The following is a 25497-nucleotide window of genomic DNA, read 5'->3' on the forward strand; positions in this document are numbered from 1 at the left end:
CGTACAAAAGGGGTGAAATTTATGAAAACCATCTTTCGGTCCTTATCAATATATCTATATATATATAAAATAAGAGTTTTGTCTGTACATTGCTCAGAATTTGAAAAGAATGGTATTTCTGTATCGATCATATCCACAATAACAAGAAAATGCAGTTTTTACTTTTCCGTAATTTCTGTCTGTCTGTAGGTATGTACACGCATCACGAGAAAACGGCTGAAGAGAATTTATTTAAAAAATGGTATGTAGAGTCGGGGGGTGAGCCGCTACAATCTATACACTATTTTATTCACGCTGAGTGAAATGGTAGATTAGGGAAAGGCCTAAAATTCAATTCTCAAATATTTGTTATTAGTGGTCATATCGATAAATACTACATAATTAAAGTTATATAGAATTAAATTTCTGATCATTTACGTCTTATACATTTTTACCGTACCGGCTATGATGTCTGTCTGTTAGGTCATCAGCCCAGAGGCTGGTTGGATCCTCAAATAACATCACCAAAGGCTATGCAGTTATATAGGGAAACCTCAAAAACCAATGGCAGTACGAAAATAAGGTGTACTAGGCAAGATGAGTGAGGTAGTTTGCCATTGCTTTCTTCACTGGGCCAGACAGTGCTTTGTAGCACAACTAACCCTATGAGCAACACCTTTCATGACACTCAGACACACTGGTTGTGCTCTGAATGTCATTAATCAGCACCACCCATACCCCAGCAGCTTCCATATTGTCACAGCCATGGATGAGACTAGGACTTCAGTGGAAGCTACACTTTGCTCTGGCCTGTGCCAAGAGATGGATGCAAAAGTACTGTATCCATCAAGAAATGACAGCGGGCTATGATAACACAGATATTCATGAATTTGGATTTTTGTTGCTAAGTCCATATCAACGCCGAGCCCCGACAAAATGGGTAAACAGAATTTAATGAAAATTGGTATATAGAGTCGGGGAATAAGAAACTACAGTTTAAGCTATAAACAATGTTATTCACCCTGAGTGAATTGGTAGTTTAGGGGAAGGCACCTAAAATTTAATTTCTAAATACTGTACCTATGTTCTTGGTCCTATGGAAAAGTACAGTACTACATAACAAAAGTTATACAGAATATAATTTCCGATCATTTATGTTTTATTCAGTTTTACCGTACCGACTATGATAAGAGTGGTATTTCAGAACGGAAGACAATTAATAATGTAAAGGCCTACAATATCGAAAGCGCGTAACATAGATTAACAATAACATTACAGTGACCGTTGTTTGTTGTAATGTTCTTTGTCTCTTATGCTGACATTCAACTCCGATAGATGGGATTATTGCTGCATACAGAGTATAACAGCCTAACTGAATATTGGCGGGAAATAGCTGCGGAGTTAGATAACTTTCTTCTTTAGCATGCCAATCCTCTGGTTCATACATTTTCTGATACTGCTGGTACGTATCACACTGGTTCATCATAGTGTGCCAGCTATTCGATACCTATTCTGACGTGCTGTTTTGAATGAGCAGTGTACGCACTTATGTCAGAGGCTCAGTTAGTAGTAGTAGTAGTAGTAGTAATAGTAGTAGTATGAACTGGTCTTGAATTACAATTTAGCCCTATTCCAAATTATAGTACCACAATAGGGAGGTATAGAACTAGCACCGATAGAGCGCATTGCTGTTATACTGGGTAAGCGCAATGCGCTCTTCACTTGTCTCCTCTGTAGTCATGCTGCTAAATATCCACAAATTTAAGTTGCTTAAATTGTTATTTTCGTGACTATGCCGAGCTGTTGCAGTGTTCCTCTTTGAAAGAAATCAGGGAAGCTCATTCTTTTCCGTTTCACCAGTTTCCACAAAATAAAGAAATGAGGGCGAAATGGTTACATGCTATTAGAAGGAAAAATTTCGGTGAGAAGAATCTGAACATTAAAACAAGAATAATAGTTAACACCACCTTTCCAATACTTATCTTTCCTTATTTAGGAAATAAACATTACAACAGGCATTGTAAGATGGGACATGTTTCGCTTAACAGTCGTAGGCATCATCAGCCGAAAATAAATCTTAGCCTAAGCTTCACATTATAGGTATTATGTTTTGTGTACTTGGATTTCACAGCACTGCATTTTAGAATTTCACCTTTGTAGTTGGAAACAGGTGCTCCATCTATTTCCGATTTTCTAAATACGAAGTAATCCATCAGATGCTTACGACTGTTAAGCGAAACATGTCCCATCTTACAACGCCTGTTGTAATGTTTATTTCCTAAATATAAGGAAAGATAAGTATTGAAAAGGTGGTGTTAACTATTATTCTTTTTTTAATGTTCATATCTGATGTCCAATACGGTCTACAATGAGATTTATTACTTGTAAGAGAAGAATCTGACCGAAAATATTAAAGTGTGTTCCTATTATTTTAAACCCGGTGATTTCACGAAAACTTTGTTGGGTAAGTGCGATTTACGAAGGGAAATAATCCCTATTTTCAACCCATAAACTTATTAGGCATTTTGATAACCAGCGAACTTATGTGTTTGTATTTAAAGGTGAGAGAGCAAGATTAAAACCGGGCGCTGTTCCATCGCTTTTTCCGTGGACCACAAACACAACAAAAACAAGGAAGAGGCCATACACCAGAAAATTGCCGGATTACCATGAAAAACCTACAATATCGGAATATGCAGAAATAACCTCCTTTGAAGTACGGGAAGAAATCATGAATATACCCGAAGAAGTGGATGTTACATTTGTGACTCCCATTTTCAAAGACATCAGCAATAAAAAAATACTACAGGTAATTTGTTTTTTGAGCAAACAATGCGTAATCGTTATGTCATATTGCTTTATACAGGGTTTGTAGACGTCCAACATTGTAAGTTGGCGTTTGCTGTTCTGGGAGAAAACAATTACAGATACAATTTACAGATATTCCCTCTTGAACCCAGACTTTCTTTCTTCTTGACAGTTATGAAGCTAAGGACCAACAAATCTGCAAAGGAACCAGGCCTGAACTTCGGAATCCATAAAACTAATATTGGGAGAATATTTAATGTTTGGATTAATTTCATGTACTGCCAATTTAAAGAGTTGCTTTTAGACAGAAATACCCCTCGACTAGAGTTATAACTGGTGCAACTGAGATTATACATAGCAAAACTTGTCCAAGGGCATACATTCCACTTTCATAGGGCTAACTGGCTTCAACCGTTTGGTAGAGGGATGCTGGAAAGTTTATACATTTTGGCTGCATGTTTCTGAACACTGAATTATATCAGTCTTGGGGAAGTGCTCTTATGCGTAGCTTACTGCAGCAATATGCTTACAACATGCCTTGGGGCCTGCTCCAGCAAAACGTTCACATTCCCCTCCTATAATGTCACCAGGTAATCCTAAAATAAGCTTCACATTATAGGTACAGAGGTGCCAACTATTACGGATTGTCCGTAATAATTACCGATTTCACCTCATGATTACAAAATTACGGTCAAAGGGGAAATTATTACGGAAAAGCAGACATCACGAAAAAATAATTTTGAACGGAAAAAATTAAAAAAAGAAGGAAAAATTTTCGAGCCTTTCTCCTAAATCGTCCTTGTTTCAGTGCTTGTGAGTTGGCAACGATACTCATTCGATCGTGACTTCCTTTGCTACCCACAAGCGCTGTAAAATTCATTGTGAATGAAGGAGCTCAGGCGCTGCCCTTCTCCACTATAAATCCTTCAGTAATGTTGTATTTGCTGTGTTAAGTTTACCTGGAAAGAATTAAGGCCTACATTAAGCACATCAGCACTGGAATCGCTTATGGTTCAGAGGACGAAAATGCCATCACAGTGGGAAGGATGCTTCAAGAAAAACTATACTGAAAAGCAGCTGCTGTGTGAGAAACAAGCTTCAAGTAATGTTTTATCACAGAACTGACAGGTTGTGTGCAAATGTTACTGTGTAATATGGTATACTTTCGAATAGATTGCTAGAGGGAAGGGCAACGGGGGTGTCATTAGCGACAAGGAAGGAGCATGCTTTGGACTTGACTCAAAATTCTTCTCGGGGGTGGAGGGTGATTACTGATAATCTACTTAAAAGGTTGGCACCTCTGTAGGTATTATGTTTTGTGTACTCGGATTTCACAGCACTGCATTTTAGAATTTCACCCGATTGAAATTAACCTTTTATAAACAAAACACTTTTCACTGAATGGTCTGTATCTAGCATAAGACAGTGATTTGTAGTTGGAAACAGGTGCTCCATCTATTTCCGATTTTCTAAATACGAAGTAATCCATCAGATGCAAATTTGTGATAGTGATCTTCACCTTATGGCTGATGGTCAAATATTCAAACGAACCGGCACTGGGAAACTCAAGAATATTCACATGCCTTTGGTGGTAGACAAAGGCTGTATCTGCAGTTTCATGTAAGCCATCAACCTAAAAAGAATACATGAATCGAAGTCTATAAGCAAGGGGAGCAAGTGCGTGTTTAAATATATATTTCTGATTTAAGTCTTGTGAAGGTACATTTATATATTTATCAATGTACAATACTCAAGTAAACGTAATCTTCAGGAAAAGGCATACTGAATCCTATTCATTATTTGGATAATAAAGCGTGTTATAATTTTCTAATTACCGCTGTACTAATTCTTCCTTCCTCCCGCTAGTTTTAGCGTTTCTGGTCCTTAGCTCATTTTGCAGCTGTTAAAGGCTTAAACGTTGAAAATCGTCCGTATTATAGGGGATATACCTATACAATTAATTAATATAGTCTTGGAGTAAAATTAGAGAAGATACAATCGACTTTAGCTCAGAAAACTCGGTCTCATTCTATACATTACTCGCAGCTGACTGGGAGAAACATAAGACGATCGCCTTGCGCTTACCCAGTAGTACACGAGCGCTGTCTGGCGCGAACTTTCTCCGCCTACTTCCCTATTCACTAAATAACTCAAAATTCAACCCTGAAAGAGCCGTTTCTTAGGAAAAGCTTCTTCCTCTTCACTTTCATTAAATCCTCATTAATTTTATTCCAAATTAGCAGCGAAGATGTGGTTTCTTCTCTGGCTTGGAGGAAAAATTGCCTCCACGTCAGATAGTTCTTTACCCCGCAGTGTAGTGAATTGAGATTTTCCAACCCATGGGGTACTCCCAGGAAACAGAAAAGTAAACAGGCATAGTTTTTGCCCTGGGACTATCCACTATTTCAACCCCCCCACCCCTGCCGAAAAAAGGACGAAGACTGTTCACGGATGTCTGCGTCTTGGTCATTCCAGCCCTGTAGCTTTGGACTATTAGTTCGGCAGCATAGTACTGTTCGTTAAAAGTGAGAAAATGTGTGGTTTTTCATTTGATCGACTATTTCATTTGAAGGCATTGCTTTTAATCGTGCCATTCCTACCGACGTCATTGTAATGACCCATGTTCATTTCAGTTGGGAAAACCACTAAAAGAGTCTTTCTGAGAATCTATGAAGGCAGGAAGAGAGTGAGGGTCTGCCATTATAATGAAAACTCCCAAACCTGATTGTGACTGACGGTAGGCAAGCTGGCCTACCATTACAATGAAAATTCCCTAACCCAGTCTTCATATGAGAAAAGACGTTGGTGACTTGCCCATCGTGCTTCTAGGGCAACGTTAAGAGCAACTTAATACAATCTTGCTCACAATGTTTACACTACCTAACCTAGAATTCTGTATAAAATTTAGAATTCCGTAGCGAAACATGGGTACATCAGCTAGTTTTTCAATAAACCTCAAATCACTGTCTTTCTCTCTCTCTCTCTCTCTCTGACCGAATAAGTCCATTTACTATGAAGAGTAGAATACTTTGGCAATTGGAAACAATGTGCTTATTATTCAATTTTACTGACTTATTGTGGTTGCTTGCACACCCCGGCACTGCACATCTGGCATGATAACAAAATGTTCACACTACCACAACCGTGATGACGGCTGATATGAATTTGAAGATTTACAGGCCTGTAAGAGGAGAAAATTAAGAATGGGTACTATTAACATTTTACCTCTGACCAGTAAGACGGAACAACTCAGACATATATCGATACTGGGACCATGTGAGACTAAACTGAAAAGAAGTAGAACCTTTGGGGAAGGATACAAACTACTGGAGAGACAGACTAAGGAGCCCAGGAATGGTATTGGATTCTTAATATTACGAGTAACACTCTTATTTTATTGATCTAACTTAACGTGGGATGACCCATTTAGTACACGCACACACTACACACAATTATGCTTGTAAATGACAGTGGTCACTAATTAGGAGTTATTTACAAAGTCTCCAGTCATTTCAAAGTGGGTGGCCAGCTAGGTGATATCTACCTGAAGCAATGATCCCTTTAGTAATCCTGATTGACAGCTTGCCTTTCACTCAGCTCGCACTACTGGTTACTCCTCACAGCAGCTTTATGCACACGCACAGGTTTGAACACAGTCTGTTAGCTGTCACGATACAGGACGACTGTTCCTTGGCCCGACTCCAGAGTAGTGAGTCAGTCAACACAGTCAGTTCAAAACAATTACAGTAAAACTTTGTTTATACGTTTTCCAAGAGACCGAAGGAAAAAAAAAAAAAAATGCGTGAGAAAAACGCTTAAATGAAATTCAACAAATATGAAGCTGCCAACTTCCAAGAAAGGCAATTAGTAATGCAGCCGTTAGGGCACCGAGAGGGTGGCGGCGGCGCGACCGTAGATTTTTTCTGAGATCTCACTAACTTACACATCATTGAAAAATCAATGAACAACATACAATTCAACCAGATGTAACATATTCAAAGACTGGCATATAAACAGTGTATGATTCTTACCTGCTAGAGTAACAGGTGATCTGCAGTACATATCTGAGTGGAGGTTGAAGGATCATTTCTTTTGTTGAGTACTCCATTTGCCCCCTTAGCACCTTGTAGTTCCTGTTTCGTAAAGGTTACTGGTGGCATGGTTTTTCTTTTGATATCATGTGCATCCTCTGCACTAATAGAGCACTTAACAGGTCGGTGTTCATATTAGCACGGAATTCAGTCTTATTCTTCCTCACCAAACTAAAAACTCTTTCCACTGGAGCATTGCTATGGGGTACTAGAAGAATAGCCATCATTGGCTTACTCAGTGAAGGGTACTTCCTCATACCTGAAGCATCAGTGATCTTCGATATTTTGAACCAAAGTCTGTCTGTCCTTTCATCCTTGTCAAAAGGGAATCCATCAAATTGGAAACGATTAAACTCGGTTTCCAAAGAATCAATTTCTTCTGATGACAGAATTTTACGAAACCGGTCAATCATAAATTCTACTGATAAAAAATTCTTGGATTTCCTCTGGAAAACATTAGCAGCTTCAGCACGCTTGAGAAACTTATCCCTAATTGGCCATTTGTTGACAATGTACTCACATGTTTTTGTACAGAACAGTCTCACATCGGCATGAAATTTTTTCAATGCAGTTTCATCTAGAGAAACTGCCGTTATATAAGCCATTGTGTTTGCCCCAATGACCAACTCACTGTCACTTTTCTGTAACTTAGCAGAACTAAATTTCACATCAAGGAAATTAGTATCGGACTCTGGAACAGAGGATGCTTCCACAAAGCGAACAATAAGGTCACTGAAAAATTCATTTAACTCTGAAGTTTATGAATAACCAGTGTCTCTTGTTGGAGGAATACATTTAAGGAGTTGAGAAGTGGAAGAACAGAGCTGAGAAACAAAAGGTAAAGCTTAGTAGATGGATTTTCAAATTATTCCTTAACTTTCAGAAATTTTGTGTTGGCCTTGTCAGAATTTGATTCACAGAACATTTTTAAAGGGTTCCCTTGATACACACTGTAAAAGAGACAACCACCTGGTAGAAACATATTTCAAAATTTTGTTAAGCTTTTCACCAAAAACTTTCTGGCATACCTTGAAAGCATTTTTCCTCTTTGAACTCTTCAGCAAATAGTAATAAACATCAATTACAAAATGTTCAGTATTAACATATTCAAGAGCACTACACCCCTTATGAGCAGCTAAGTGCACAAGATGACAAGCACAGCCTTTGCACATGAATATTAGGATTTCCTTTACAAATGAAGGAGCTCACACCTTTGGAAACACCAGTCATAGTACTTGTATTATCACATGCAAAACCTACGCAGTTATCCCACGGAATCCCCCTCTTCTTCAGTTCATCATTCAAAATACTCAATATTCCTTTACCTGTATTGTCGTTGGATTCCTGCATTGTAAGAATTGTTGTTGAAATGTGTATAGATTCCTCATCGAAAAGTGTCACAACTAATGGGTAGAGCTTTTTGTCATTCATATCTTTACTGCCGTCTGTTGCCAGGGCAAAGGGCTGGGACTTCATTAACTCTGTTACCTTTCCCTCAACTGTAGAGGCCAAAGTTTCAACTAGCGCTCTCGTTTTTGTTCTCGCACAACCTACTTCGAAGCTATTTTCGAATCAGGAAACATTTTCTTGAACAAACGTCCTGCATGGTCACTGCAGGCTAAAGGCAAGTTGTGTTCTACAAGAAAAGTCGTAAACAACTCCGCGTTTGTTACTGAGCTTTCATCTTCCGAGGATTTAGCAAAAATGGTTAAATTCTTGTTTGTGTCCCTCAGCTTAACTGTATCCGTATGAATTTTGCTAGTCACATGTTTACAACAGTCGTCTCGCCCACCATGCGCAACTGAAAAATCGTGGCAACATACACTACAAAACACGTGTGAGGAGATTTCGAGGAACGCAGTAAACAGGGCAATTCTTTTGAACTCTTTTCGGGTTTCTTGCTTGCGTTACTGGTCACTGTAACTTCACCATATGTATTTTCCTGCACAAGAAATCGCTTCATTGTTTATTTCAAACTTCGCATTTCATAACACACGATTAGCATATATCCTAGAAGAGCAATATACGTAAATTTGTCAACCGAAATCGCAATAAATACTTCTTCAAGAGTCATGCACACAGTATTCAATGAAACGGAGTTTGCCACTACCACCACCACCACTTTGCCGCCAAAACAAAGACAAAAGAACTAGGATACTTGCATGGAAGTCTGATCATGTGACTAACAAAGACAACAACTCAGCAAGATACATCACTTCACAGGTGGCTCTTTTTCCAATACTGGAAACACACACTGCGTTCGGCGCGTGAAAACTCGAAATATTCTTCGAGAGACAGGAAAGGGCAGGGTAAAAATGATTACTGAGAAATCCGAAAAGAATATTCTGAGAATTCAAGCTGAAATGGCATTCTCTGTGTATCTTTTTGAACACTTCATACACTTACATTTAAAAATCAACCAAAAATAGTCATTTATGGTGTGTCATTCGTAAAGATCTAATTACGGTGGGTAATTTGTAATTATTACGATTGAATCGTAATAGTTAGCATTCCTGTATTCTAGAGTATATATGGCAATATGAAACAATATAAACAGAATAGATATGCACCCAGATAAAAAAAAATGCAAAGAGAGAGAGAAGTGTCATTTTACGGAATAAAGTAGTCCATTATCTTCGTTTTTTCTGTTGGCCGTGGCACAGTGGGTAATTTCTAGCATCCAGCCGGCCAAAAATAATATTTTCAACCCTCGTCTTTGGTGCGCATTTTCTGTGAGTCGTGTTTATAAGAATCTTGGGTACAGTAATTAAGTATTGAAAAGTCGCGCTGTCTGATTATCTAATCTCACCGAAGGCCTAAAGTGGCTCTCCTCCGTTACGGCATCATATTCTGGCGAGGAGAGCGCGCAGTTATTATTATGTGAGGGCTCTGTAAAGTCGTCGGAAGTAAATATTTCTTTAGCTTGCAATGTGATTATATTAGATAAAGGTATGTATTTTATACAACATGTAGCATTTTCTGAAAATGACTATATTGTTGTCTGGAATATGAACTTAAATTTCAGGTACACAGTGTCCAAGCGCTATCTAATTATACAAATTTGAGCTGACTTTCAAAATGGATTGCCCTTGATTTCCGCAATGAAAGCCTTTTGGATGAGTTATCTATACTTTAATGAATAGAAAACTGTGACTTTTTGCTGCGACCAGGTGCGACCATGAGAGTAATTAATTTTTTCAGAAGCCATGTACTCTGTAACCCGGAGGCCAGTTTTCGAGCTGTTGAGGAACAGCAGGGAATACAAGTGGAACAATTATATTGCGAATGTTGTAATTGAACATTTAGGCTTTTAGCATTGTTCTGAGGATATATCCAAGTCAATAAGGAAATCTGTCGGTATTTTGTGTGCTAAAATTCGATCACGCTGGACAAAATATAGTAGAAAAGAGGGACAAATTGGTGAGGTACAATAAAAGTTGGTTCGAGCAGAGAATGAGCCTTGCAGAAGGACATGTATCACAACGTCAAGATGAGCCTGCCAGTACTATAGCTCGGTCCATGTTAAGAAAACAGTATTGCTTGTATGACAACAGGGTTGCCATATCGAACGGCTCCGCTCAACGCCATCACGGGAAAACGGCGGCACATAAATTTGTGAAATTCAGTATGTAAGTTCAAGACAAAAGGCTGAAGAAACTAAGCTACAAGTCACGTTTATGAACTAAAGGGGACGTGGGTTTTACAGGGGCCACTTTTGGTTTGTACAGAATCAGAGGTAAACATAAGAAACCTCAGCACTGAAATATAAGGAAAATTGCGAGAGAAAATGGACAAATAATTTTATGGGCTCGAGGGGCGGCGGATGTATTTAATTGCATTTAATAAATTTATCCAGACAGAAGCTAGAAAACAGATGCAATAAATAAGTACTGCAGATGACTACAAAGGATCACAGTATTAATGTTAAAGAAATAAATCACGCACGTAGGCTTTTTGCATAACTCTCATTCAACACAATACATTTACGCACTGATTTAAAGCCTAAAATACACACGCAATAAATAAATACTGTAGATGACTTCACTACAGAAGTTCAGGGAGGAAACGCGTCTATTGGTTGATATCCGAAGCAAAGTGCTGGCAACACCAATGATAGAAACCGCTAGAAGATTCTTCAGAGAAGCTTCCACTTCTGCGGATATTACTGTAGTAGTAGTGTGGGTATGCCATTAATAAAGTGACATTTGGCATGTACGCGAAGGAAACAATACAATTGTGCTTACAAAAATACAAATCGTACTACATGCCTGTAACTTTGCACAAACTCGTGGGTCATGGAGAGGAGGTCATTAGGCACTGTGTTATACCTATTGGACAACTCTCCAAGGAAGCCCAGGAGACCAGGAATAAAGATAATAGGAAACCTTCCAGAAAGACACAAATTCTCGGACCCTTATATTACCAGCGTAGGGAAATCAAGGAGGAGGAAGTTGATTCTGCTTTCACGAGAAGTGCTCAACTTACTGTCAGAGCCTCCTGTATCTGGTTCTGCCGAAGGAGATAATGACAGTGACAGTAGCGATTCTGATGTAACTGGATCTAATGAATAAATTGTTTGGCAAGTACATGTATTCCTGTATCTGTTTTTAAACATTCTAAACAGTATGTCCCACTATTAACATCTATTTATTTTCTTAAAGCTATAACGAAAAATGATTAAAATTACAAAGATTACTAATTCTATTCCTGACGTAGTAATTTGTTCTTTGTACTTGATTGACCACACACTTAATTATCTCCAATAATAGCAGTTACATACTAAGTTTTATGTAAATCGGTCCATTAGTTTCCGAGATACGATTTTTGGCCAGCTAGATTCCTGAAATTACGCACTGTGCGTGGCCACAGCATGACTAGTATTCTCAAACCGGTACAATTCAGCCATTATTTCCTCAGAAATGTTATGGCACATCACAAAATGTTTGATAGTCCATAGAGCATTGAGAGCAACATTAAAGTTCATTGAAGTATACTGCGGCTCTTCGGAGTCGTTGTCATGATTACAGTCCTTCATGCCTTTTCAGCAATAGACATGGCTTCTGCAATTTATGTAATCTTTGAATGATGCCCCCTCTTCCAATTTCCTCCATTCACCATCATTATCAGGAGCATTGCCATTATCATTGATTTTACAGTCATCATCAGAACTAACTACAAATCCAGCTTTTCAGAAACAATTTTGAACTGTAAGTTCTGAAACATGGTGCCATGATGCTGCGATGTAATGCATTGCCTATCAGAAAAAAAGAAAATGGTATATATTAATTCATTCTTTTAAATTTGTTTGGAGACACAAGATTATTATAACGACAACTGAGATAATCATGTATTTCAGGGCCGCTTCACACTGGGCAATCGGAATCGGCTGCAGAGTAGCTGATATGAATTCAGTGTCGCTGAGCGGTAGCCCGCGCTACTTAGCCGCCTTCCCCGGCCTGCTGTCAGTTTTCATCATCTTCTTGCTTCTTTTTATTGTCGAAAAGAAAGGAGGCCAGAGTGCGTCATAGGTTTCGTTCACATTCCATGTTGAAAGATCATTTGGAAAAAAAAGACTTTTCTATAAATTATTCACTTATTTATGTGATGATATAGATGTTGACTCCTGCGGACAACCTGAATTATTTGTCCTGACTCCTATGCGAGTCAACATCTCTATTATCCGATGGCCAGGCAGACGTCAATTTTTGAAATTGGGACAGGGTCACTTCTGGTGCATTGGCGCTGCCGGTGGCTGAAAATAACCTACGCAGTGGCCTCCATGGTATGCACTAGCCATGCATCTTGGTGGGTGTGCTATTTACCAACTGATGAGCCCAACTTGGGACACTGGGGTGAGAAGCTGGCAACCAGGAATGAGTTAGCTGGAAAATTTATAATGTCCAATAACGTACCAACTATATTTGTATTATTTATATGATGACCAAGTTTATTGTTACTTCAGGACATCAAAGAAACCTTTTGATGAACTCTTCGAAAGTGTGAAAGAAGATATTACGGGAATAGATAGCAAGTTGAGAAAAGCAAAACTGGCTAAAGAAAAATAAGCCTTAACTTTGAGATAGTTGAACCGAGATAGTAATTACTTGAGACCATGCATTTCTCTTCTCAACTCTATTGCTACATTCGTCACATTTTAAGTTTCAGATGGTTGTATAATTTGCATAATGACATCTTCCGTGTTTATTCGGTATACTTGTCTAGATATATCATACCGAATATTTTTTTTCTTCTACCGTGTTTCACACAGTGGTGGGGTTGCCGTTGGGAACAGTGTGGCGCATGTGAATCTGGCCGTGTTGTACGGGCGAATGCCCTTCCTGACGCCAACCCTACATGGAGGGATGCGTTCACTATTGCATGTTTCCGTAATGGTTGGTAATGTGATGGGTTGTATGATTATTACGAGGAGAGTGTGGGGACAAACACAAACCATACCTTATACAGTTAATATTTCCAGCCCCACTGAGAATCGAACACAAGGCCCTCTATACCGAAGGCCAGTAGGTTGACCATTTACTGTCTTACTAATAAAAAGTCCTTATACAGTTATTTAACACTTGTATAGTTATACAGTGAATAAACCCTGTATAAGTGTTGTATATTTTTCGTACTAATAAACGTGGTATACGCATTGTATTACTATACAACATGTATACAATCGTTCCAAGTCGTAGGAATCTCTTCCTGCAGTTCACTGATATATTTCGCACCTTCACCGCCTTTATGATCGCTTCTGCTGGTTATCTACGAGCAAAACTTTCCGGAAAGTCTTGCAGTAGCACGGCATATCGAAAAGACAGTGGCAGCACAAAGTAAGACAGCTGGAAATTGGCTTATATTGATATCAACATTTCAATCAATCACTACTGATCTGCAGTTAGGGTAGTTGTCCAGGTGGCAGATTCCCTATCTGTTGTTTCCCTAGCCTTTTCTTAAAGGAGAGCACAACACAAAAACACATATTTCGTTATTCATTGCTAAATATGTATTATGGGAATGTAATAACAATGCCGTTAATCCGGTGCCTCTATGTCCAACCATTCTCAAGTTATGTGCAGAAGTAGTAACTGGTCGTGACGTCACTGCGCTGTAGAGTCTACCTGGCAGCCTTGACGCTGGAAGTAAACTCGCGCAGTTTTTTTCCGCACTCCATCTGCTACTGCCGTGTTCTTCTGTTGCCAGTGTTAGTGGGCTTATTTTTATTTATAATGGATGTAAATATCATTCGTCCGTATCAGTATGAGCCAGAACAAATGACGTTTGCTGATATCCATTCAGATAGTGATCTTGACATGGATATGCTAAACACTACAGGCCGTGCCGGCATGTGAATTTGGTGTAAATGTAATGAGTGTAACATCATAGATACGGATGAAGAAAGTATATGCTGTTGTGAATTAGACAATGTAAAAGCACTGAAATCTGAGACATTTATGTGTATAACAAGAAATTCCTCGTTTACAAGGCTTAGTTTAGACCGTGAAGTATTGAGAATGACAAGGCATAACATGAGCTTAAAAACAAAGAACATGGCAAGGAAACGTTTACTGACAGCTTTAAATCCATCAAATAGAACTTGGCGTTTTATTTGTTACAAACGGTTTACTTCGTGGGTAAATTCATGGACTGCGATTGGTAAAAAGAACAGAGTTGTCATACCATCATGTGTTGTCAACACCATAAGGAACACATTTTCGGAACCCGATGGCACCTATGTGGGCTTCAAGCTGTAAATGAAAGAATGAAATTAAAACAATAAAATTATGTAAGAGTTTCCTAAGCTTGTTTATATGATAAATATAGATAATGTATTATTTTGACATGAAGTACGGTACCTCATTTATTGTTGCGAGTGAAATCGTGAGAAGTGCTTCTTGATCAGGTCGTCATTGGAAGGTCGAGGTATTAGAGCGATGTTTAGGCAGTGACAGATTCATTGCTTGATCTTCAGGTGAGGCTCTACTATAGTTAGTTTGCAAGAGATTTATTTTGTTCATTATTGCCTTCTTCCATCCATCGCTTGACGCCTCATATTTCTGTTTTATCACCCAGGCTCCTGTTGATTTTGAGTACTGAGTTTTGATACCAGCTTTCAATATATTGATGTTCCAATTATAGTCCAATTTAAAAAAAGATTTGTCTAAAACTATTTTCTTCAAGGCTTCATATGAACTTGAATTTCCTTTAATCCATATTTTCTTTCTCTTTTCCTCCTCCATTAATGTATCGTGCTCACAGGATACCATTCACCGTTTTCTAACCACTTATGCTCATTTTTTACGTGGTGCAAAATTGACGTAAATTTATCGATTAACACAGAACTGTTTCCATTACATGTTTGTGCTGCCCACCATAAATGATTATTTATACTGGCCTTCCACGTTTGAACTTCTGGATGATTTTTATCGAGAGCTTTCATCTTTTTCATTAGACTTTTTGATATGTGCCAAACAACAAATTCATGTTCAGTATCAGGATACTGCGTTCTCAGTAAATACCTTACTCCTTTGTGTCTATCGGAAAGGAAGAGTTTTATATTACAATTTTCTTCCTGTACAATCTTCCTCATCGCAATTTCACACGCAGCCGTTTCAAGATCACCTTTCACCATCACTCTCTGAACAAGTTCCAAATGAGCTATGCGACCTGTATTAATATCCATTAGTGAATACACTAAATATTTGGCTGAAAAGCCAGGAGAATAGTACTGGCGGTCTCCGACTAACCAAATGGGTTTGGCACTGCTTTTCAAACAATCAATAACATTAGTCCTTTCTTGATCCCAAGCACCCTCTACTATCGGACCAGTTACTCTATGAATAATTCTATCATATACAGTTCGTGACATCATATGTAAGTTAATGGACTTGCAGAATGACCGAAAAGGTTCAAACAGAATGCCTGACAACAATAATGCTGATGATATTAGGACATTTGCTTCCGGTCTCTTTCCTTCCACAGGTTGAGACTACGAACGGACTTTATTACCACAATCGCAAAGTGATTTTACGCAAAACATAGTCCCTTTAATGTAATGTGAAATGTTTATCACTTTACTTTTACAAATGTAACAAATTTCAAAGAGTGTGAGCAAACTTGTCCCCGCAACAAAGAAATATGAACCTGTAATATGTACATCGTCCTGAGTGCGGTCGTCACTTTCACTGTCACTTTCATCTGGTTCATAGAAACTGTCATTCAACTGTTCTCCCATTTTGTCACTGTTCAAGGCTGTGCCGGAAGTTGAAACGTCGAAGTATTTTCTAGCTATTTCACTTCCTAACTCGCACTGTATTTCTACACTACATTCGTGTCTGTCTGGTGAAATATTTTCACTCATATCATTCTGAACGTTATAACTTTCGTTTAATACTGTGTCAATAAACTCCCTTCGTCTTTTAGCCTCATAACTTTCCGTCCTGCTCTTTTTAGTTTCTGATGAGTACTCCCACAGAGTATTTTGTGAAGCGGCTTCCGTATGAATTAGCATTCCTGCCTGAGAAGTATCTCCATCTGTCGACGCCAGACATCTTATTGAAGGAACAGACCCTGGCTTCAATTTCGGACCTTGCAGCTTTTCCGTAGACATCACCTTCATTTTCAAAAGTTGCGTTTCATCATAGTCTGTATTTTTAAAATACACTGAGCACACAGTAGCTCCCTTATCGGGAGAAAAGTGTTTCATCTTGCAAAATTGTACCGAACTGCTAAACCTTCGAGGCGACTTACTTCGATTGGGAAACCTATGGAAATGTATTTCTTTCTCTCTACATTTTCGGTCTCTACTCGTTGTGTTGTTACAGCTGTTCACACTACAGGAATGTGTTTCAACAAACAGTCACTGCACTATTATAATGAACAACACTTCAAGTAAACGGAAGAGCGGCTGAGCGCGTACTGCAATAATCAACTGGATGGCTCGTTCAGCGCTTACAGCGCAGTGACGTCACAACTACTCGTGTTTCCTTAGTTCACCGGCCTGCGGAGCGGCGCACAGCAAAAGCAAATATATAGTTGAACACTGTCCGATACACTCTTTGATTCTGAGGCAACTTGATTTTTGTGTTGTGTTCTCCTTTAAGTGATCGCAAAGAAGTTGGAAATTTATTGAACATCTCCCTTGGTAAGGTATTCCAATCCCTAACTCCCCTACTTATAAACGAATATTTGCCCCAATTTGTCCTCTTGAATTCCAGCTTGCTTGTGTAATGAATGCCACAAAGAAATGGAAAAGCTTAAGAAAAGATCAAGAGCTCCTAACTGGGATAGTACAGAAAACGTAAGCAATTGTAATTGAATCGGTGAGTTGAAAAGGGTACACATTCCAAAATCCTTACTTTTCAGGAGAAAGGAAAAACTGTTTTGTAGCTAAAAGAAAGGTTTGATCAAAAATGTTTCTATTAGGCATTTATACATCATATATCTGCATATTCGACTACGAAGTATGGAAATAATATTACGTACGGTTTTTGAGTTATACCGGTACCATTTTTTATGTCAAGGAATATGTCCCATTTTATAGGTACTCAAATTTGAGAAAGATCTTTGTAGAGGCTGATAGTGTATAATGATCTTGCAATTTCAAAAGTCTATTAAGCAGTAACACATTATTACCCAAAAATACGCCCAACCATCATTTCATTTATAGTTTTTCATTGTCATTCTGTCTCTTTAAAGTGTTTTACTTTACAAAGATGTCTAGCCTCCATAACCTGTAAATGGTGTATGTCTTCTATGTTATCGTCCATTCTTTCAATGTGTGTTCAATGTTAAATGGGTAAGTCGAATATTTCACCATGATTATATTACCGGAGGCAGTAAATACCATGAAAATAAACTGCTCACTCGTTTCTTTTTCTGCTACTCGCTGCTATACAACGCTTGTATAAGGGTCCTGGTCTGTATAAGCAATTCAATGAATTACTTTAACAGATGTATACACAGGAGGCTTATACACGGTTTATTAGTAACGAATTTCACATAAACGGTGTATAAACGTTATACACCGTTTATTAGTAAGACGGTTAGTCAAGGAACCGGACATCATTCATACTGAATGTAATGTTTAAAAAATTTAGTACAGTTTATAGTATTTTGAAACGGAATCCATAACATGAAGGACCATGAAATGCATAATGACACTGAAGGGAGTTGTGGACGGAACTGAAGAATGTGAAGACTCCAGTGCATAGCGATGATTTACCAGCTGTCTCCAGTCGGGGTCGTGAAATCGGTCGCTGTCGGTAGCGGGAGTGAACTACTTCAAGGTTGGTCACTGAGACTGAGTAGCCTGTGTGAAGAGCTCCATTTAAAATGTTTCGCAAGCGCGGGTGGCTGGTAACCGATTCCTGTCGCCTAGTGTGAAATGGCCCTGAATGAATGGCAACATGCAAAGTCCTAGGGCAAATATTTCACATAAACATGAATAAACATACAGAAAGGGGAAATTGAGAGAAGTCTTACCTGTAATACGTTCTTCGTTTCATCCTTCTTTCTGACGTTTACACATCTGACTGCGTGCTGCACCAGCATCTTACGTTAATGCAACCTGAAGTTGCGTGTCACTCAAACATCAAGCGGTTGCAACTCATACAGGAGTTGCCCAGACCAAATTCTCAGCCTGAAACTAATAATGGAATATTACCAATACAGAAATAAGCAACTGTTTATTTCATTCATAGATTTCAGAAAGGCTTATGATAGTATACATAGACCCACTCTTTTAAAAATCCTCAGATCGTATGGCCTTCATCCTAAATTAATGAAAAATTATCGAACTAATTTTAACAAACACAATTTCAAATGTAAAGTTAAGGGAGAAATATCGAATGCTTTTACAATAAATATAGGCCTCAGGCACTGCTTTTCAATGCGGCTCTAGATTTTATCATGAAAATTTGGCACAAAGAAAACCCACTGAAAATCATAGTTGCAGCAAAACCCTCAATAAGGACAAACTGCCTAGGGTTTGCGGATGATTTAGCTCTCTTAGCCCTTGACATGTAAAAAGTCCATGCTCAGATCACCAGTCTCAAGAAAATTGCATTAAAAATAGGATTACAAATTTCCTTTGAGAAAACTGAAATCATGCCAATGAAACCTCTTGACATGAACGAAGTCATCATAAATGATCAAAATTAACGTAGTCCTACAATTTAAATACCTTGGAGAAAAAATTATGCCCAACTTAAGCGAGAATGCAACATGGATAAGTAGAACCAGCAAAATTTAAAAAGCACTATTTCTAAGCTGGTCAACTTAAATAAAAAATGCTTGCCAATAGACACTAAGATCCAACACTACAAAACTGTAACTTTTTACGAAGCCACTTATGGTTGCGAAACCTTGTTCCAAATTAAAATTGAAAGAAGAACTGATTAGCTCCTCAAAACTGAAAGAAGAATTATCAGAACTTGCATCAATTAAAAGTACCAGGTTGGAATCTGGAGAATCCTCCCCGTTAAAACTGTCTATCGAGAGATTGACTCATTTACCAGCACGATGAAGAAGGAAAGAATCTCTAATTTCTTTCACATCTTACAATTACCAGAAAACAGGATTTTACGACAACTAGTGATGAGAAATCTGGGAAAGAAGACAGGAGGGCATTGGATCAAAGAAATTCAAGAGGACTTCAAAGCAGTTGGGCTCGAAATTACAGATGCAAAGAACAAGAATAAAATTATCACCCTTTAGAATCACAAATTTTCAACTGGAATGGTGGACAGTAGGCTTGTAGAGATTTCAGACGAATTAACACTGCGATCTCAACAAATGAGAAGTACTGGTCAGATAAGGCGAATCAAACGGTACCACCTCCAAAGAAAAAGTGTACATGGAAGATTCAGGTAGTCCAATGTCCCCAATAAAGTTAATAATAATAATTTTCTTTTCTTCTGATAGGCAGTGCATTACATAGCAGCGTCATGGCACCGTGTTTCAGAACTTACAGTTCGAAATCGTTTCCGAAAAGCTGAATTCGGACGTAGTTCTGATGATGATTGTAAAATCGATGATAATGGCAATGCTTCTGATAATGATAGTGAATTGAGGAAATTGGAAGAGGAAGCATCATTTGATGATTACATAAATGTTGACTCTAACCTCGTCACTGCAGAAGCCATGACTATCTCTGAGATTGCTGAAGAGGCATGAAGGACTGTAATCACGATGACTATTCCGAAGAGCTTGCAGCATACTTCAGTAAACTTTAACAATGCTGTCAATGCTCTATGAACTATTAAACATTTTGTGATGCGCCATAACGTTTCTGAGGAAATAATGGCCGAATTGTACCAGTTTGAGAATACTGGTCATGCTATGGCCACGGCCAACAGAAAAAAACCAAGATAATGGACTATTTTATTCCGTAAAGTGACACTTTTCCCTCTCTTTGCATTTTTTAAAAATCTGGGTGCATTTCTTTTCTGTTTATATTGTTTCATATTGCTTTATATACTTTGGAATATAACTCAGCTTCATATTTACAGAATTTCATTTAAGCGTTTTTCACACGTATACGCTTTTACTGTTTTACTGTAACTGATCTGGAAGTGATTATTTTGGGAGATGTAAATGCACAGCTGAGAAATGTAAGACAAGGAAAGGAAGAAGTAATCGAACAATATGGATGTGGGAAAAGGAGTGAAGGGGAGAAACTAGTTGAGTTTTGTAGGACGAATGGAATGATTGTGCGAAACACATGGTTTCGGAAGAAAAATAGCAGGAAAATTACAAAATATGGTTGGGGTGACAGAAGAATAAAATGGTAATTGATTGCTTTCTGGTGGAATTAAATTTCTGGAGAGACTGAAACAAATTACAGTTACTGAAGTAGGAAATGTGGGAGATGAATTGTCCAACTTTAAAAGGGCATTTGTAAGCAGGGTAGAGAGTGCCAGGGATAGAACATTGGCAAGATTGAAAGAAAAGCAGACACCGTGGTCCAATGAGAAGGTAAGAGAAGCAGTGAAAGAAAAAAGGAAAGCATGGTAAGAATGGAATAGAGATAAAAATGAAAGCAAAAGGCATTATCTTTATAATAAAAGGAAATGTAAGAAATTGGTAAGAGAAGAAAAGTTGAGAAGAATTTACACAAAAGATGGAAACGGATGGAGCTGGCAGTAAAAGAATGCTGTATGGAATAATACAAAGTAATAGGAAAGAGAGCTTATACAAAACCGATGAAAGAGCAAGGTTGAAAGTTGATAACACTTCCAGAAGAAATAAAGAGAAGATGGAAGGAGTAATTTGGTATGCTGCTAAATGTGATAAATTGTGCAGAGGAGACGGTAGTAAAATGATGTGATGACTTGGTACTAGAAGATGATATAATAGTGCCGGAAGGAGACAACGAAATCAAGGTGGAAATAGTATTTAAAGTGGTAGAAGTAATACAAAGTAAAATGAAGATAAACTTTAGTGACCGAGCTCGATAGCTGCAGTTGCTTAAGTGCGGCCAGTATCCAGCATTCAGGAGATAGTAGGTTCGAACCCCATTGTCTGCAGTCCTGAAAATGGTTTTTCGTGGTTTCCCATTTTCACACCAGGCAAATACTGGGGCTGTACTTTAATTAAGGCCATGGCCGCTTCCTTCCCACTCCCAGCCCTTTCCTGTCCCATCATCGCCATAAGACCAATCTGTGTCGGTGCGACGTAAAGCAGCTAGCAAAAACACTTTAGTGAGGTGGACATAGACGATGTATATAGAGTGGGGAAAGTGAAGGGTAGGAGACCGATCAAGGTTAAGTTAATATCAACCCTGATGGCGGAAATAGTGCTGAGGAATACCAGCAACTTAAAAGGTGAGAAAATTTGGGTGAGAAGGGACATGGACAATGGCGTCATCAAGGAACAAAACATTTTATGCAGGCACCTAGGCTAAGCAAGATTTCAAGGCCCAAGGGCCTACATTAAAGGGCAGCGTTTGATCGTTGGAGACGGTCGCTGGTGGCGCCCGTGGACAGCAGCTCAGCTACAGGAAATAGACGAAAAACACCAACATCAGCAGAGTGTAACGTGCGAGGAAGTAGCAGAAGTGAGCAAGGTGACGCTGACGGAAGTGAGTGATGACGTAGGTGGGAGCGATACGGCTGAAGGAAGAGGAGGGGATACAGGAGTTGAGCAGTCAGCGGCGCACGAGGGAGCGGAGGGCAATGCACTGGAAGACAGCCCTATCGAGCAACGCCCAGGGGTCAGCAAGGAGATTGAAGAAAGAAGACGAGAGACTTTGGTAAAGTGTAAAAACCTAAGTCTGATATAATATCTCGAAGAATTCTTAACATTTCCATGACCTGGAAATGTACCACTCCTTGGGTAATTGCAGTGAAGGAGGATCTGTCTGAGACAGTGGTTCAAGAAAGAAGTGCAAGACGTGGTGCTAAGTGGTCTGAAGAGCAAAGAACTGCATTCTCCATCATAATGTACTGGAAATCGAGAAAGGCTGACAAATGCTAAATGTATACCTAAGAGGCCAAAACTATGTGAAAAAAAAAAAAAAAAAAAAAAAAAAAAAAACGACTACTACTATTACTACTAACTCCAGTTGATGGAAAGTTGTTGCTCATTAGTTTCAGTATCACTCTATTCTTTAATGCTTCCTTCCCAGTCCTTGCCCCAATTTAATTACATTACAAATGTCTAGCAGTATGGATATTTCAATCAATCAGGTTTGTCAGGCCAACTTATTCTGTAGGTTGTTGACCATACGGTCCCTAGCTACCTGAAGCAGCAATTCAGAAAAACCCTTTTTGCTGTTAAAATGGTTGTCAGCTCTTCTGCAAAATCTTTTTGCCTCAGGAGATATAGCTTTCATTCTGTATTTATGAGAATAATGTTTCAGGGGCACTTCATTCTGGATTCATATTAATAAATACACCAAGATCAAAATTATTTTTTTTCTCTTCAATTTTTCTGTTGCCTGTAGATGTGGATCATTATAAACTATATGTATTTGCTTCCCATCAGTAATTATTACTCAATATTTCTGTGCAGGCTGAATTGTGGAATGTAGGAGTGGTCACTTCACGTAAAGGTGTGGGCCCATTACGGCCCGAGAATGTAGAAGAAGGATATTTGGAAATAAACGAACACACACAGCCCATTGTTGATGCAGCATTCTCACCTGATGGCACTGCCCTTGCTACAGCCAGCCTTGATGGTGAAGTGAAATTCTTCCAAGTGTATATGCTCACAGGTGGAAAACCACGTTGTCTGCACCAGTGGCAACCTCATGATGGCAAGCCATTATCGTCACTGTTCTTCTTGGATAACCACACCAGTTACAACCCTGAGTAAGTTAGTGAGATCATGGCAGTGAACAGTTTTTCTAATGCTGTTGCAATATTGTAAGCATTGTAATTGAATAGTCACAGTCAGTGGACACTTTCAGGACCAGAAAGAATGTCCACTAGCAAGAGTTATCAGTTGGAGAGAGATTTTGAGTAAAACTTTAATAAGTTAATTACCGTATTTACTCGCGTATTAGACCACTTTTCCCCCATTTTTACAGCCAAAAAAGTAAAGTGGGGTCCAATATGCGATAACCTCAAATTTAGTGCAGTGAACACATGACTTCTAGGCTATAAAGAGCTATAAATTGTACATGTAAACATTCTACACTGTTCTTTAACAAACCAATGAATGTATTTGAGTTATACTGGCTATTTTTCTTGGAAGACAGTTTTTCTAAATGTAAAAAGTCAATAAAGGGTGAACACTACTTTTAGGTCTACATATAAAGTAAATATAATCCGTTGTTTGCTCATATCACGTCATTTGTTTCATCTCGTTAATCCCTCCGATGAGGTCAACGTCCGAAAGGGCATACGGTCGTAAAAACTCGCTACGAAGGTCCGTCTCACTTCATGCTTGACCCTGTAGAGAAAAGGGACAAGGGTATCGTATATTATGCAATAATGATACAAAATAACTCAATGGCCAGTCATTTGTCTCTGTCAGTTGAGCAGTAGGCCTATCCCACAATAAACCTGATCACTATTTTCATTCTAATTGTCTTGTGCTGCTAACTTCCCTGCTACTGGCACGTCGTCATTCCAAATGACGTTCTTCACTACCATCTCGTCAGCCATGCACTGCTATCGAGACCGAGAGCATTTGAGGTCCCGTCTTTTCTGAAACTTTTAAAAATAGTTTCGTTCCAGACTATAGAGTCCAAACTGTGTGAAGCTATTCCCAAATGGTTTCTGGAGATGGTCTGTGATATTCCCAGCTGGTGTATGTGTAGCAGAAGCCACTCCCTCTGAATAAAGCCCTGTTGTTGAAAGTGTGCCAAACCACCAGCTGATAATTAGCATATGTTACGAGTTGTATTTCCAAATGTAACACAGAAGGACTGGAAAGCGTTCTTTTGATAACTGTGGATGTTGAAAGCCAGATCCTTATTTTAAAATATATTTCATGCTTGTTCTCTACATTTATCACATCAGGATTTACCTAAACAGCTGTAAATGAGATAAGAGAGACCGCATTGTTTAAGTTAGGTATGGTATCGCCCGGAGAGTGCCAAAAGTTCCACGACTGAAAGAATAAATATAACAATAAAGTTTGCTGCATTTATGGATATCTACAGGTGTGGCGGTAATGCGTTTTATTATCATAATGTTTAATTTTGTATGTTCGTTGTCTCCCATTTTTTATTAACGCATACTCCATTACGTTTTGTTTGGCATCTCCGAAAATCGTTGAAAGTAAGTGGGGACGTAAAAAAAATCAATATTATTATTATTTGTTACGTACATAGTAAAACAATTGTGATTAGGTTGTTTTTATCGTGTTTTAAACCTAATTCTCTCCCAAAACAACCCTATATTGGCCCAAGTTACGATATATTAAACGATCACTTTGTTAATTATGTCGCCTGCCTATATTAATAGACCTAGGAACAACCATGAATATTTCTTAACTAAAGTAAGCGAGTTTCCTCATCTCGATGTGGTGCAGCTCTTTTTAGACAGGCATCCAGTGGAAGGGAGTTGCATGTACCCTTTTTACCGCAAATCAACCTTCCTGCCGTTCATAAATCTCTGGCAATACGGTACCGGGAATCGAAATCAGGCTCCCGAGAATGGCAGCTAATTGTGCTAACCATTACACTCGTGGACATTCTTAACTACAAAACACCGACATATATACATGACTGATGTGTGCTTGCAACGCGCGGGTCGGACACGAAACTATTCACCTATTTGTGCAATGTGGTGAGAGCTGCAGTAGGGCTACGGATGCGGACATTTTTAAACTACAAAACACAGATGTACTGCATGACCGATGCGTGTTTACATTGCGTGGGTCGTACGGATGAAACTGTTCACAAATGTGGGTGATGTCATCAGAGTTGCATAAGGCTTTTAGCCGCTTCGAAGCGGAATCGTTGTGATTTATTTTTTTCATTTTCTTTGGCTCAGAAAAAGGCGGGGTCTAGTATGTTTGTGGGTCTAATACACGAATAAATATGGTAGTTGCATCATACCCCATGTAAAACAATCAGTATTACACTGCTCAAAAAATAAATTTGATCACGTCTTTAGATGTTCCTAACTACATACATTTTATGAATGATTAGCACAATGGCGATTGG

General features: G+C 38.7%; 1 protein-coding gene across 6 annotated transcripts in view; it reads left to right on the forward strand.

Annotated features, from left to right (window-relative positions):
- The window catches only part of Ge-1 (Enhancer of mRNA-decapping protein 4 homolog Ge-1), a 320261-nt gene that overhangs the window by 76359 nt on the left and 218405 nt on the right, over positions 1-25497 (forward strand). For all 6 annotated transcript variants that reach the window (XM_067151567.2, XM_067151568.2, XM_067151563.2 and 3 more), the window contains one exon: positions 22893-23191. In XM_067151567.2, the coding sequence (XP_067007668.2) occupies positions 22893-23191 (299 nt within the window). The remainder of the gene's footprint in view (positions 1-22892; positions 23192-25497) is intronic.

The sequence above is a fragment of the Anabrus simplex genome, chromosome 7 (genome assembly GCF_040414725.1).
Source record: "Anabrus simplex isolate iqAnaSimp1 chromosome 7, ASM4041472v1, whole genome shotgun sequence".
NCBI lineage: Eukaryota > Metazoa > Arthropoda > Insecta > Orthoptera > Tettigoniidae > Anabrus > Anabrus simplex.